The 15209-nt window shown below is 35.3% G+C and overlaps 3 protein-coding genes across 3 annotated transcripts; all 3 read right to left on the bottom strand.

The window, feature by feature from the left end:
• Window positions 1–21: 21 nt before the first annotated feature.
• LOC116841520 lies at window positions 22–7206 on the bottom strand. Its single transcript, XM_032809559.1, has 4 exons — window positions 6634–7206; window positions 3825–5012; window positions 2711–2839; window positions 22–1991 (listed from the first exon to the last, which is right to left on the bottom strand). The coding sequence occupies exons 2-4, from the start codon at window positions 5003–5005 to the stop codon at window positions 173–175; spliced, it is 3129 nt and encodes a 1042-aa protein (XP_032665450.1). The 5' UTR covers window positions 5006–5012; window positions 6634–7206; the 3' UTR covers window positions 22–172.
• Window positions 7207–9071: 1865 nt separating this feature from the next.
• Window positions 9072–12032, bottom strand: LOC116841564 (40S ribosomal protein S6-like). The gene is made up of 5 exons (XM_032809637.1): window positions 11879–12032; window positions 11318–11522; window positions 10348–10493; window positions 9699–9899; window positions 9072–9399 (listed from the first exon to the last, which is right to left on the bottom strand). The coding sequence occupies exons 1-5, from the start codon at window positions 11882–11884 to the stop codon at window positions 9208–9210; spliced, it is 750 nt and encodes a 249-aa protein (XP_032665528.1). The 5' UTR covers window positions 11885–12032; the 3' UTR covers window positions 9072–9207.
• Window positions 12033–13123: 1091 nt separating this feature from the next.
• On the bottom strand, window positions 13124–15135 carry LOC116841553 (uncharacterized protein DDB_G0288805-like). The gene is made up of 4 exons (XM_032809614.1): window positions 14828–15135; window positions 13894–14080; window positions 13601–13809; window positions 13124–13430 (listed from the first exon to the last, which is right to left on the bottom strand). Exons 1-4 carry the CDS (start codon window positions 15114–15116, stop codon window positions 13222–13224), a joined length of 894 nt encoding a protein of 297 aa, XP_032665505.1. The 5' UTR covers window positions 15117–15135; the 3' UTR covers window positions 13124–13221.
• Between the last annotated feature and the right edge of the window lie 74 nt (window positions 15136–15209).

Raw genomic sequence — 15209 nt, 5'->3', positions numbered from 1 at the left:
GAAAACGAAACGCGTGCGGTATACAGAGAACGTATTTATTGAAACAAAATGAAACGTAACGTCAATCCACTAGAAAAATTAAAATGTGATTATATTTTCATGTCACTGCATATAAAAATAAACGAACGTGTTAATGCTCCTGATACCGCGATAGACGATTGCGAATAGATCATTAGATGGAGTTGCACGTGAACGAGAACTGCAAGTACCAGAACACTAAAGTGCAGAAAAGGCAGTAGATAAGAGGAATCAAGTGTTTGCGCAATATAACCGAAACGAGTTCGCTTGCGAAGACCGCCGCGGTGCCATTCACTTTTTCGTCGTCTTCAAGTTTACCGTCCTCCACGAGTTCTTCCAGCTTCAACACTTCCAGTGCGTGCTCCTCTGGCGTGCGATGTACCAGCAGTCGCACGAACGACTTCACGTCCACAAGCATAAGGTCGGAGCGTTTCTGCACTAGCTTCATCGAGGTTTCCACTCTCTGCGGAAGAATGACGTTCTCCTCCTCCAGATTGATCTCGGGAGAACTGGTCCGACGAGCCTCGAAGTTCCGCAGTTCCAACTGATGCGAGTGAAGGGAGTATCTGCTGTTTGAGGAGCACGCGGAGAACTTGTCGAAGTCCTCGTCGCTCGTCATGATCAGCTGATATTCTGTGTCACGTTTCGATTTAGGTCTACCGTCGCTTTTGCAACTCAGGAAGGAAGCGCTTCTGTGGACATAGCATCGATTGTTCCCGAATATCGTTCTGTGATCCTCGCTAACTGTTTTGCTCTGTCTCTCGGATTCCTGTGACATCAGACTTTCGTTGTACAGCAACACAGCTTGATGAAGATTGCGTGCATACTTCGCGGCGAGCTGGAAAGCCACGAGCACGTCGCTCGGTATACCGTTCACACCCAATTCCGGCGCAACCGCGTCATCATGCCGGACGTCGTCCTCGAAATGTTCCATGGATTCCTCGGAATTGTCGGAGCAAGATGCGTCGTAATCATAAAGCGACAATGGTATCCAACGAGACTTCGGGAACTGATCGCACGCGGAATCGCCAGTCGCATCGTAATCGTTGAGACGCTCTATGAGTTCCTCGCGCCCGTCAACGGCAATTCTCGTCGAGTCGCCGTGATTCCCCGACGATTTAAAAGGAATTTCGTCTTTGTGAGCTTGCTCTTTAGCCATGATTGTCTTCGTTTCCGCGACGAACACACGATTAGTGTCTATCATTTCACCTGACGTTGCTATAGTTTCTGCGCTAATACAGCTCTTTAATTCTGTACTATCTCCAATCAGCGTCTTATCATTGATGCTGCTTGAAAGTTTCTCAATGTCATCGCAACATTCGCTTTCATCGTCGGTTTTAGTATATTGAATAAGTCGAGGCCCCACGATCGTGTGAATAGAAACATCTTCTGAGACCAGCTCATCTCGAATCACCAACAGGTCAACGTCTGTCTTCGAACTTGATGAGCCGACTAGATCGCAGGAAACCTCAGCATCTTTATAGAAAACCTCATAAGTCATCGTATTGCACCCAGCTTCGACAACATTCTTTTTGCAACAAGGCAATGTTTGCGTGCTAACGGTGCGAGTTGACATCGAAGCTTCTTCGCTTTCAGAGATTTTCGCATTTCCCTTTACATCTTCGTTATCTCTTGAACTATTAATGATCTGCTTCAATGTGTGCATCACCTCCGAAGGTGTCGATCTCTTTTTGTAAGTCGGAGCAGATTCGATACGATCGCCGTTGATATCTCGTCGAGTCTTAGAAGAATTCTTCGGTGTAGCCAATCGCGATTGCCAGCGTCGCGATCTTGACTTCGACCTTGACCTCGATCTCAAGCCCCGCGGCTTTGCGTCGTCATGTTTGCCCGAGACCGCTGTTAGATCGCTCGACGGGAAGCACACCACCTTCCTCGTCGATCGTCTTTTCTTCAACAACATTCCTTCATTCGGCATTCCTCGCTGCTTAGTATCCTTCGCTTGACTTGTCTCTCTATAAAAAGAAGCAATCATGCAAATGTTAAAATATAATATTATAATATCATAATATAGATTGCTTTTCCAAAAAAAGGATATTTTATTCCCACTTAATAAATATATAATGACAAACAAGGTTAGGTGAGTATTTTTATAAACTAAGTTAAGTTTAAATTTTTCTTTATTCAAAATTAATGATTCTTGATTTAATTTAATTTATATTAAAAGTTACATAAATAAAAACTAACTCAATTAAAAGTCATTAAAATTGAATTAACTATGCAAATAATGCAAATCTATATTTTTGCACAATTAACTTTTAAATAAAGATTAAATTTTTTGTGAGTTATTGATGAAAAAAAATAGACCTTTATAACAAAAGAAACTACTGACTGTGCACTCAGTTGCACTCTGTTGCACTCAGAATTTTATATAAGACGAGAACACTGGTATTCAGAAACACAAAAAAATTCTGCCATTATTTGTTTTTCTTATTCTACATTATTAGTAGCTCGCAGTGATTTAAGTATTGGTAGATTATTTAAACTTATGTAAAAAAAAGATTAATGAGTTAATGTATATTTTAAAATAACTAGTTTAAATTAAAGATTGACTTATTTAAATTCAAATAAACTAAATTAAGATAAAAATGATTGACTTTATAACGTTTTAACTTAATTTTTAATTGATTAACTAGTTATTACCCAATCCTGATAATAATAATAAATGTCTTACACGAGATGTTTGCAAAGTTTTGACGCGCAATTTATACGCAAGCTTGCGCAAGGATCTCTGTTTTCTTTCACCGATAGTTTGGACAGCTTTCTAGACTTCAACACTCTCGTGGACTCGCCCACGATTGACCTAGAATTTCACAGCAAAAGAGATAAACTCGAAATTATCCCCGAATTACACGTTTATTCTGTTGATATTCTGTAATTTAATCGCTATTACATGCGCTACATTTGCCCAAACTCTTCAAAAGAAAAGACAGGGGCTAGATCCCCTATATTTTAGAATTTCGAATTTAGAATTTCGAAGTTATATCTTCCCAAACAACTAATTGTCGTGACTGATTGTATAAACATAAATAGAGGCTACTTTCGTCTATGTATTAATGCCCGCCATGACTCTGTTAACCGTATATTTTATTTTGTAATAACCAAAATATGAACATACAGCAACATAGCCATCTTGCCCTGGTATCAGTTGCTCAATAGCTCAGGGTAAGAAGGCCACATCTAAAATATCTATCTTGATTAATAATTCCAATCTCCGAAAGATTTCCACAACTCTCCCGTCCTTAATTATAGGCCAACTCTCTGCTCATATTCTATATTTCAATTATTTTATGAATGAAAATTGTATGTATTATCAGAAACAATATATCATAAACTTGCAAGAAATTTTATTCTAGTTAGTACATCGCTTAATTCGGTATTCAGTCACGATGGAGAATGACAATATAAAATTTCAAAAAGCTCGAAAATTTACTTTGCTGTTACCAAATCAGTTTTTTCTATTTCTTAACTGTAATATTATTCTGATTTTAATGAAAGTCAGGGAAAAGTATTCCTGTTTTAGAAAAATCATTTCGCGATTTTTTATCCACTATTCTCTGAAGATAATTATTTAAAAAAAAGCACATAAATAACACTTTTGGGGTCTTATATAGTCCTGATCTCCCCTATATTTTATATATTTTTTTCATTTTTTAATTTTTTCAATGTAGAGACAAAGTTCCATGATCTAGAGGAGTATACAAAAATCAATAATCCGAAGAATATAAAGACTAATCTAATATGTAAAATGGAAAATATATATCCTAAAAAAATATTAGTTGACATACTCGACTGACGAATGTTTACTCGGCTCCTGGTTGCTTCTCGAAGCGATCGATTTCATTGTCAATCGAGACGATTTCTGCGTTAAGGACGCTGTGTTTTCCACGGTGGACACCTTGTTGACTCTAGCCGGCTTCCGAGCTTGTAAGTTAGAAACGGGATTCCATTCGATACACTTCTTCCGGTTCGACATCCCGACATTACTCGTGGCCAACTGGATATCATCGACCTGTTTCACGAACTTTTTATCTCCTAAGTCGTACTCACGCGAGTCGCACTCACGCGAGTGATCGACACCGGCGTCTTCGATCTGGATCGCAGCTCTCTCGTTTCTCCAGGTCTCCCATCCGCGGTTACAAGTGACATACGGCAACACACCGTGCCGGTATACTTGAGCCTCGACAGAGTATTCTTCGTCCAAAGCACTGTCCTCGGGCTTCCCTTGAGATTTTAATTCATGATGAGATTTTATCTTATGACGGAAATCCTCGAATCCGTTGTCGCTTAACCGAGTTCCACGCCGGGTTTCCACGAACGGATGATTCTCGATAGAGATAAAATTGGCCCTCGACCAATTGCTTCGAAGAGATACGGAGGACGTATTTTCCATATCGCGTTGAATATCGCGACTATGCTCGCTCCTTTGACCGTCCTGAAAGGAAGCCTCGCGCGACTTTCCTAGATGTTCCCCAATTTGCACGATCTCGTCCCGAGAATCGACCTTGACTTCTGACTTGGTCAGACGTTCTGTTTGTTTTTCAAAATCGTAGAACGCACTTCCAATGGAACCGTTCTGAAGAGGAACGAACGAATTCTCCGAGCGATCTTTCAATCTATATACCGTTTTTATCAGTTCATTTGAAAGAGAAGCAAACACCTCACGGGAGTCTTTCTCTCGGAGAATTGTCTTCAGCGCCTGCAAACTTTTGCTCTGCTTCGTGAGTCCACTTCGTTTCTTGCAAACGCGATTTCCTTCAGAAATTCTGGATTTTTTTAAGGATATTGTTGTATACTGTTTCGGCTCCTTCCTTTTCATCAAGGACGACTGTGTGTGCAGCTCAAAGTGAGGTCGGATGTGCGTTCTCCTGTTGGTCGTGTCGACTTCTGCGAGTAATTTTTCATCTCCTATCAAGTCTATGCATCTCACTTCCCTTTGGAATCTCGTCGTTACTTTGTTTGTTGACATTTCTGTTCTAAGTTGTAATAAGAAGTCGTATAAGAAGTGTTAGTGGTCGATATCAATCTGTATACATGTGTTTCTAAAGTCACTACATGTTTAGTTAAATAAAGCAAATTTCAAATGATTTAAGATTAAGATTAAAACCAATTTATGTCAGTGATAACATTATATTAATAACATTTATTTCTAGCAGTGTCACTTTGATAAATATAGATTGTCACATTCCAAATAGATAAAAACATATTTTTTTAATAAATTGCAAAACAATTAATGTGACATTAATCATATTTTGCTATTAACTTTGTCATTTTGGAATGAAAAATGTTAATAACATTTGTTCTCAACATTTTGTGGAAAATAAATGTTATTAGCAGAAAATTAAACTAGATATGTATTAGCAACATTGTTAATAGCATATGTTTACTAATAATAGTGCTATTAATCGTTGAGTTTTCTAATTTTATTGAAAACATTTAAGAATATCGTTTTTACTAATAACATTGCTATTAGCAATGTAATTATGGTAAATCATTTTTCTAACTTTGTGACATTTTTTGTTTTCCATATTGTTAAAAACATATTTTACTAGAAACATTCAGCAAATTGTTTCCTAGAGAACATAGTTTTGCAAAAAACATTTTTGTTATTAGCTTTTTGTTATTAACATTGTTACTATTACTTTTTTGATATACATTTTACATATATATGTTACATCCATATTTATATACAAAATAGCCTTCAGTCTTAAATTGTATGATCTCTTAATTTAACATTATTAGATTCTTTTGCCTGAATCTGTATTAAATTAAATGTAGATAAAAAAAAGAGAGTATATGCATATCTTAAAAATCATATTAATTAGTTTAAACAATTATGCCTTAAATGGTTATAAGTGATTTTGCAACGCAATTTACTAATTTAAAATCTATAGAAGTACTATTGGTACACACAGAATATAATGATTAAATATTGTCATTAATTTTTATAATTTAGAACACTATGAACATTATGAAATAATTATTTTTATGATTCTTTTTTTCTATGGTTCATACAAATATACTTATATATTCTTAAAATTAAACTATCACTTTAAACTTTACCTTATTTCACCAAATAAATAGCAACTTTAAAAACATCTTGTATTTTAACTCATTAAGTGCGAGTACGTATATTTTTCTAAACATTATTTTTATTTTTGCAAATAAAACAGAGAAGCAAGATCTTTCTCCAATCTCATCATTTTATCTCTCAAGGATCCAAATCTTGTAATTATGCTTTACAACACTTTATCCCCAGTTTTATTCATCCTCAAAACATTACATCCCATATAGCACAAATCTCTAAAAGACTTCTTAAAGAATTCCAAAAGTATTCTGGAAGACTTGGGAACTTTTTTGGAACCCTTTAAGATGTCTTTTAGAGATTTGTGCTATATGAGATGTCATAAAATTCATAATATATCAATTTCATCGCACATGAAAACACAGAAACGAAAACATTTTCATTCTCGGGAATGAGAAAGAACAGAGCAAATACGCAGAAATAAAGAAATATGCAATATAATAATCTTGCGTCATACGCAAATCAGAGAATTCACAAGAATTGCGCAGATTACGATTTGAGAAAGGACTTACGATTATTGTACTTGGTGATTCACGATTTCAAGGAACATTTGCAGTGCTACGAAAAAACTTGCGGAAAAAAGAAACGGATGAACTGTCGCAAACACGTTTCCACGATGGAAAAAGTCAACTCATGTTTACCACCAATTCTGTAAATTTTCAACGCCGTAAACGGATCTCGAAAGTAATAACTTTGGACCGCTTCTCGTTTGTTTCGACACGTCAGACACTATTCACTCGTTATTTAATGTTTTCATCCCTTATTAGGATCATCTCTTTTCTTCTTGTTTGGTGATTATATCATCAGTCTTCCCCGAGAATATTTACGGCTGTTTGATACACTGGGTTTATTTTCTAATGCTGAACTAGTGTACACTTTCGGAATTTAAAAAAAGATAAATATACAAATACAATTTGGTGGAAGAAAGTAAGAGAAAACTGCCGGTTCAACAATAAAAAACAGACAAATGGTCTGTTCTTCTCAGCTGTACTGCTGAACTGATGCAATAAGTTAGAGTGAGAAAGAATATACTTGTCTCACTTTAACTTATTGCACCAGTTCAACACTTAGCTGAAAAGAACAGACCACTACTATTTTCTTCCTTAGTAATGGCGTTGGGGTCTGAGCCGTTGCAGCGCCTCTAGCTAAATATTAAAGGAAGGAAAGGATTATTTTCTTCCTCACTTTTGTCAGGACCAACCAATTAAAAAGGCGCCAAGAAACTAAAGACCGATTTATGATGGCTGTAATCCGTTAACTTATGCCAGAACCGTAAAAAAAATTTGACCAATTACAGTCGATTATTCTTCTATAATTCGACTATGATTGATCAATTTTTTACGATACCGGTATAAGTTAACGGATTACGGCCATCATAAACCAGCCTTAATAGCGTGCAGTGCTGCAGAAAAGTGCCCGCGCACGCCGCAGCGTGCAAGGAGAAGTGTTCCCTCCATGCGTCTTCTTCTAACGCACACAACGCTGCTGTTCAGTCTATCGCTGTGAACTTCACAACAGCAGCGTTGTTGCATTAAGAGAAGACACATGGAGGGAACACTTCTCCTCGCACGCTGCGGCGTGCGCGGGCACGTTTCTGTAGCACTGATAGTGTCGAGTGGCCTTGGGTTAATCGCTCCGACACACAGATGTCTCGGATGGCCGAGTGTCAGCCAATCAGCTACGCTGACACAGTTATTTCGCGTTCTCGACACTGGTAGGCGCCATCGTCAACTCTGACTTTCTACGCGGAGATAGCAGAGCATTAAAATTAAACTCTTTAAACATTGCCTTATTTCACCAAATAGATAACAACTTTAAAAACACCCTATGTTTTAACTCATTAAGTGCGAATGTGTATGTACACATTTTTCTAAACATTTTTATTTTTGCAAATAAGACAGAGAAGCAAAATCTCTCTTAAAACTTATCATTTTCTCTCAAGAACTCAAATCTTGTAACATGCATTGTAATTATGCATTGCAACAGTTTATTCAGTTCTATTTATTCAGTTCTATTTATCCCCCAAACACTATATGTTATAAAATTCATGATATATTAATTTCATCATACATAAAAACGAAAATATGTTTATTCCTGGGAATGAGGAAGAATAGAGCAAATATGCGGAAGCGTAATAATTTTGGGCGTCATATGTACATAGAAGAATTCACAGAAATTGCGCAGTCTGCGATTTAAGAAAGGACTTACGATTATTGCATTCAGTGACTCACGATTTCAAGAAATATTTTTATTGCTGCGAGAAGACTTGCGGTAAGAAGAAACGGACAGTTGCAAACACGTTTCAACGATGGAAAAAGTCAACTTATGTTTACCAACAATTCTGTAAATTTTCAACGCCGTAGCCGGATTTCGAAAGTAATAACTTTGGCTTCTTAATTGTTTCGACACGTCAGACACTATTTACGATTTGTTATTCGTTATTTAGTGTTTTCATTCCTTGTTAAGATCATTTTTTTTCTTCTTATTTAGTGATTGTATCATCGCGCCTCCACAGTTTCTTCTCCGAGAATATTTACGGTCATTTGATACACTGAGTTTATTTTCTATTGCTGAACTAGTGTACACTTTCGAAATTTAAAAAGAGATGAAGATACAGATAAAATTTGGTGGAAGAAAGTAAGAGAAAACTGCCAGTTCAGCAATAGAAAACAGACCTACTGTTTTCTTCTTCACTTTTGTCAGGACCCGAGAATATTTACGGCCCAATTAAAAGAGCGCCAAGAAACTAAGATCTGTTCTTTTTAACTGAACTGTCTGAACTGATGCAACAGGTTAGAGTGAGACAAATATATCTTGTTTCACTCAAACTTACTACACCAATCTAGGCAGTTCAGCTAAAAAGAACAGACCTTTAGCGACAGTACTTTCAATTCTTCGGTGACTAATACAAAAATTCTCAAGATCTCGCGAATGCACAATACAAAGGAAGTTAATCGTATTATGTTCTTTATATTTCGTATTACATATGAACGGATCTTAAGGTCGAAACGGAAATATATATATATATATAATTTGGAGTATTTTTATTAATTTATTAATATATTGAACATCCAGACGTTTTACTTTTACGATGTAGGTGCCGACTGGCTGGACGATTTCGAATCGCGCATAGAGGCGCTGCGCCTTCGCTTTAACTCCTCTTGGCGTCTGTTTTTTGCCTCTTTTTGTCTCTGCGCTAAGAGTTTTGCGTATTCAGCAGCCTGCTCCTTACGTGCCAGGCAACGCTTCTTCTTCAACGCCAATCTATGTCTTTTCCTCTATAAACACACAATAAATGTTTTTACACTTAAAACTGCATTGAATTAGTGTAAATTTTATGTGAATTGTGTAAATCGTTAAACCTGCTTGAATCAATACTAACTAATAGACTAATTATCACGTTGAATATTCATCTTCCTTTTCTTATTACAAATATAATTCGAATTAATTTAAATTAATCTAAGTTGGTAGTTACATTTAATGCAATTAATTACAATTAATGCAATCTTATTTTTAATATTTCGAGAATAGGTCATTTTTAATCTACGTCTTAATGCTTTTAAATAATATCACACACCTGAAGGACAACTGGAGTAATAAGGCGTTGAATTTTTGGCGCCTTCAATCGCTCCTTCTTGCCTTCCTTCTGTACGGGACGTTTCACCACAAATTGGCGGACGTCATCCTTTTTAGATAGATTGAAGAGCTTGCGAATTTTGCTCGCTCTCTTTGGTCCTAAACGACGCGGCACGTTCTTGTCCGTTAACTCTGGAATTTCCTGAAACATTTAAATGATACTATTACACTACATATCAGATTTGGTTTCCGGGTTTGAGCCGCGTGGATTCATCTTTGTTTGATTCCAACGTTTCGCGAACATTTCAGTCCACTTATATTATATATCAATGAGACTAAATGCTTTAGTAATTGTCGACTTTGATAGAACGAGTTATTTTTTATATAAATTTTAGAACCATGTAATACAAAAACCAATTTATATAAGCTGTTACGCGAATTAAATAACAAATGAAAAGATGTCTCGTTCGTACACTGAGAAAAAGGCACAAATGACGTAACGCAGTTTCCCAAATCAAAAAACGAGTTTTATCTTCCATGCCTACGATAGTATTCGAAGAAAATTGAAGATCATCTTGAATACACCCTGAACTGCATGGAATCATATAATAACATATATCACCTATAATATGCTACAGATTATATGTCACCTGTTTTCCTTTTCGAACTATAACAAGAGCCAATACAGATAAGTTCGAGTCCACGATGCAACCTCGAACTGATTTGCGTTTGCGCTCTCCATCACGCCTGGGTCTATAGCAAGAGTGTCCCTTTGACAGCAATAAACGGACACGACCTACATACAGACATTATAAACATATTAAAAACACATTATTAATATATCAACTACTGAGAACTCTCTAAATGTGAAACTGCTGGAATGATTTCCTGACATACAAAATAGAATTTTTATAAATAATTTTGTAACAAAATTTGCCACTTACATCTAATTTCTAAGAATTTGCAGATAACTTTAATATTACTGATATCTCACTTAATTCTTTAACTCTAGAAAAGTAATATAATCCTTGCTTTTACTCATACTGAAAGGTGCTTTTACTCATACTGAAATTCAACCCTAAAAAGGTAGCAATAACTTATGGTACAATTAAGATAAGGATGAGTAAGTTTAATCATTCACAAATTAAGTTTAATATTTCACAAAAAAGCAGTAGTATTCATTTCAGTGAGGAAATATATAGTTACTATATATCATAGAGGAAGCTTAAGGCTTTCAGTACAAATAAAAATTATTCATGCAATCTTTCTACAGTTAAATACAGGTTTTTCTTAATATATACCAATAGCTGCATTCAACAGAGAAAACTGCTTTACAACTGTTATAAAATTTGTGGTTTTGACTGATATATGATCTTAAATCCAGCCAAGGTTAAAAATGCATGCTAACCAGTGGTCTGTTCTTTTCAACTGCACTGCTACACTGATGCAATAAGCTAAAGTGAGATAAAATATATTTGTCTCATTCTAACTTATTGCACCAGAGTGCAACAGTGCTGCTGAAAAGAACAGACTTCTGATTCACAAGTTTTACAACAAAGTAATTTTCTCCAGTAAACACAGCTAATGTGTCGAATCAAGGCCAAGTATATTCAAACTCACCATTTGTTAGAACACCTTGCTTCATCGGAAAGCCTTGTTTGTCGTTGCCGCCGGCGATGCGAACAACGTATCCCTTCCACTCATCTCCAAGTGCGTCGGCTTCAACCTCAGCACCCATACGCTTTTCGTAAAACATTCTGAGCTTGTGCTCATCCGAAATCTCGAACAGTTTCTGACATCCTGTCGCAGGATATGATACGTTTAACTGTAAAAGATGTAACATATTTAAGGAGCATTTGGAATATCTCTAAATTAAATTTAGATTTTACCTAATAAAACATAACAGCTAATAAATTTCTTCGTTAAACCAACAAAATAGAAACAGAGCAACAATGAAAAAACGTTTTATCCACGTTAATCGTATTTGAATACCAAACAAGGCGATTCTAGAAGCCCGCACGATCACTCGTGGGTGACCAGCATTGCTGCCACGTGTAAATAAAAACTATGTGTAAGTGAATAAAAAAATAATTTTACGATGATCATGATATTCCGTAATATCGCGAAACATTGATTTGGCGTGAGGAACGCAAGATTATTAAAATATATGTGCATTTTTACCTTCATTGCGGCAAGACTTAAACGGTACAGGACACTACGAACTAAAGCAGAGAGAAACCTAAGAACGGCCACGCCATAAGTTTTGGCCGACACCGATTTTCACGCTGTTCGATGCGCCATCTGCATCCATTTTTGAGGTACAACTACGTTCCTACACCCATTTTCAGAGGGTGTATATCAGTTGGACACGGGGCAATTGGACACAGTCCAATCACAAGTCGCTGTTCCAAGGAACCCTACAAATGTCTCTAATCACACGGTGCTGTGATTGGCTGTGTCCAAATGCACCGTGTCCAAGTGCACCGCTCCCTTTTCAGACGCTGTCGATTTGTTGCGTGTCCATTCTACGCCTATTTTCTGGCGATTCGTGTCCGTGCTAAGCGCATAATTGCGTGTTAAGAACATGGGCCTCTATTCTTGAAATATACGTAAGTTTTACTGCACAGGTTTAATCATAAAATACTATAAAATAGTTGCGCAATGAAAATTACGTATACGCAAAAATTTTAAGAATAGGGGCCATGGACAATCCATGTTTTCAATCACGCAATAAGTCTTAAAGCCGATATTCGTAGTCAGATCTTATATCTTATTATCTTATATCTTATATCTTATTTAAATCTTAAGTTTATCTTCAGATGATGTATGGATTATCTCATTGGCTACAGACTAAGACCGGTATTCATAGTCCAATCTTATATTCAAGATCATCTTAAGTACTGTCTTAAGATGTCATGAACCAATCACAGAGCCGTATTCGCATCTTAAGACATTACTTAAGACGGGGTGTATATCAGTTGGACACGGGGCAATTGGACACAGTCCAATCACAAGTCGCTGTTCCAAGGGACCCTACAAATGTCTCTAATCATACGGTGTTGTGATTGGCTGTGTCCAAATGCACCGTGTCCAAGTGCACCGCTCCCCTTAAGACGGTCTTGAAAAATTATTCGACTATGAATACCGCCCTAAATATAAGACCCGATTATGAATATCGGCCTTAAGTTTAACTTTTTCTATGTGTCACTAGCCTTAAGCCCGTGTCACACTACAAATTGATGATAGAGGATTGCGGATTGAAGATTGGAACTTGACCAATTGGAGTCAAGCAGGCCAAGACCAAGGTGCATTGGGCGCATTCAGCAGAAAACTCAGTGAGCAATCAGCGATTTTATAACATGAAACAGTTCTGTACTTTATAATTTACTTGAATGATAATAAAGAAATAATATTTACATAAAGATATAGTTTTTATCAATTTAAATTATAAATATAATTATAAATTTATAATATAAATTATAAATTTATATTTATATTTATAAATTTATATTTATATTTATAAATTATAAAAGTCCTGCCTCTTCTTCTGCTTTTAATGCATCCATCATAATTTTAGTTTCAAGTCGTCTTCTATTTTTATATGGCAATTTTCTTAAAATATCGTTTAGTTGAAACAAAAATGCTCCAATAGTATCAGGAACTTTGTTATCCTCTGATAACACATTTAGTGAGACTTTATTGAGTTCAGAATTAGATGACTGGTTCCTTGGTCCTGAAACAATATAATAATATATTTCATCAATTTTGTTTGATAACAAATAATTCACTATATACATATTATATACTTATATTACATATAATATAATCAAAGTAATCAAGAATAAAAATAATCCTGTTTTGGAAAAACATTATTTAAGTGCCAATGTAAAACTATTTACTTACGTTTAATGTGCTCTAAGAAGTTGGTACAATTGGATACGCTTAAATTTATACCTGGTGTATTCTTATTCCCATCCTCTTCATCTTTTACTGAATGTTTGTTGTTTAAATTACTATTTAAGTTATTATTGCTACTATTGTTGTTTGAGTTACTACTTGTTTTGCTGGGGTCGAAGGCATGTGATTTGTCCTTTAAAACCTTATTTCGAGAACTGCATATATGTATTTAAAGACAATTATCTATTTTATTGTAAATTGTTAGTATTAAAATTGACTTAGTAGAATTGTTGACTTACAGCCTGGAAATTATCGTGTCATTCAAGAATTTCATTTCGTCATAGTACCGAAAGCCATCTTTCTTGTCCTTGATTATTGGTGCTTCTGAACCACTAGATATGCACTCGGTCATTTTATGTCTGGCTTTCTTGTAAGAATCACGAAGGTTTCTCCAACGCTTTCTAATTATTTCTACTTGGAATTTATCTGAAAGTTTATAAATAAATATGGCAAATATGCAGTATAACGCCCCTACCATCCACTTTTCATTTTATTGTTTTTTTTTTATTTTTGTTTTATGATGTCAGTAAGTAGGAAAGGCAGAGAATAGTTCATACATGCTTTTCTGCTTTAATCAAAAGCATAAACTTTGTTATAAAACAGAGAATAGTTTATACATGCTTTTCTCTTAACCAAAGCATAAACTCTGTTATAAAGCAGAATAGTTCATGTATGCTTTTCTCTGTTTTAATCATATACACTATCTTATAAAACTTAATAATTACCTTTTTATACAGATTAAAATTTAGATCTAATTGTACATATGATTACAACGTTCTCATTATACAGGAACTATTCTTTGTTTTATAACAGAGCTTGTTTTTTATTAAAGCAGAGAAAAGCATGTATGAAGAATTCTCTGCTTTATAGCAGTTTATGCTTTTGATTAAAGCAGAGAAAAGCATGTATGAACTATTTTTTGCTACTTACTACTTTATTACTTACCAACATCATAAAACAAAAATAAAACAAGAAAACGAAAAAAGTGAGCAACAATTTTTGTTTTCAGAAATCAATTCTACGCATAAAAATATACAAATTTATAAAGTTAAAAAAAATCCAAGATGAGTACGTTATACTGCATATTTACCATAAATATTTCATAAAAGATTTTTCCTAGAAAAAGGGATTTAAGTTACACACCTATATTTTAAATATTAAAATAAATATTACCGCCTATTTCCTTCTTAATTTCAAGCCATGCTTCTTTGATAATTATTGAACTTTTCTTTTTCATTGTGATGGTAGGATTCCATACACAAGGTCTTTTCTTAACAGCATTTATTAGTAGTTCATCGTATTCAGCCCAAACTTTATCCTCCTTGTTTCGTTTTTTTTTCTTTCCACCAGACGAGCAAAATGTATTATTGTCGCAATAATGCACAACAACATCTACATCATCCACTTTCCCCAAGTACACTACTTCCTCTTTAATCTCATCTACCATACTTGTAACCATCATCTTATAGAATGCGCAACGCTACGCACGCTGATTGAAAGCAGTGCGGCTTCAAAAATTTATTCCCTAGATTTCGGCTTAAAAAACCACCAGAAT

This window comes from Odontomachus brunneus, unplaced genomic scaffold (assembly GCF_010583005.1).
Source record: "Odontomachus brunneus isolate Ranch 3 - 2012 unplaced genomic scaffold, Obru_v1 Obru_scaffold_016, whole genome shotgun sequence".
NCBI lineage: Eukaryota > Metazoa > Arthropoda > Insecta > Hymenoptera > Formicidae > Odontomachus > Odontomachus brunneus.
The sequence above is the reverse complement of the archived record's forward strand: the minus strand, read 5'-3'. Positions and strand labels throughout refer to the sequence as shown.

What these genes read in the sequence shown, in the direction of transcription:
- LOC116841520 (XM_032809559.1), bottom strand. Translation starts at nt 5,005, where the DNA reads ATGTCAACAAACAAAGTAACGACGAGATTCCAAAGGGAAGTGAGATGC. An exon ending in AGTAAACATTCGTCAGTCGA is followed by an intron (nt 2,840 to 3,824) that starts GTATGTCAACTA and finishes GTGAAATTCTAG; the next exon opens with GTCAATCGTGGGCGAGTCCA. An exon ending in AAACTTTGCAAACATCTCGT is followed by an intron (nt 1,992 to 2,710) that starts GTAAGACATTTA and finishes TTCTTTTTATAG; the next exon opens with AGAGACAAGTCAAGCGAAGG.
- LOC116841564 (XM_032809637.1), bottom strand. An exon ending in GCAAGGTGTTCTAACAAATG is followed by an intron (nt 10,494 to 11,317) that starts GTGAGTTTGAAT and finishes GTCTGTATGTAG; the next exon opens with GTCGTGTCCGTTTATTGCTG. An exon ending in TTACTCCAGTTGTCCTTCAG is followed by an intron (nt 9,400 to 9,698) that starts GTGTGTGATATT and finishes GTGTGTTTATAG; the next exon opens with AGGAAAAGACATAGATTGGC.
- LOC116841553 (XM_032809614.1), bottom strand. Translation starts at nt 15,116, where the DNA reads ATGATGGTTACAAGTATGGTAGATGAGATTAAAGAGGAAGTAGTGTAC. An exon ending in AATTAAGAAGGAAATAGGCG is followed by an intron (nt 14,081 to 14,827) that starts GTAATATTTATT and finishes ATAAACTTTCAG; the next exon opens with ATAAATTCCAAGTAGAAATA. An exon ending in GACACGATAATTTCCAGGCT is followed by an intron (nt 13,810 to 13,893) that starts GTAAGTCAACAA and finishes ACATATATGCAG; the next exon opens with TTCTCGAAATAAGGTTTTAA.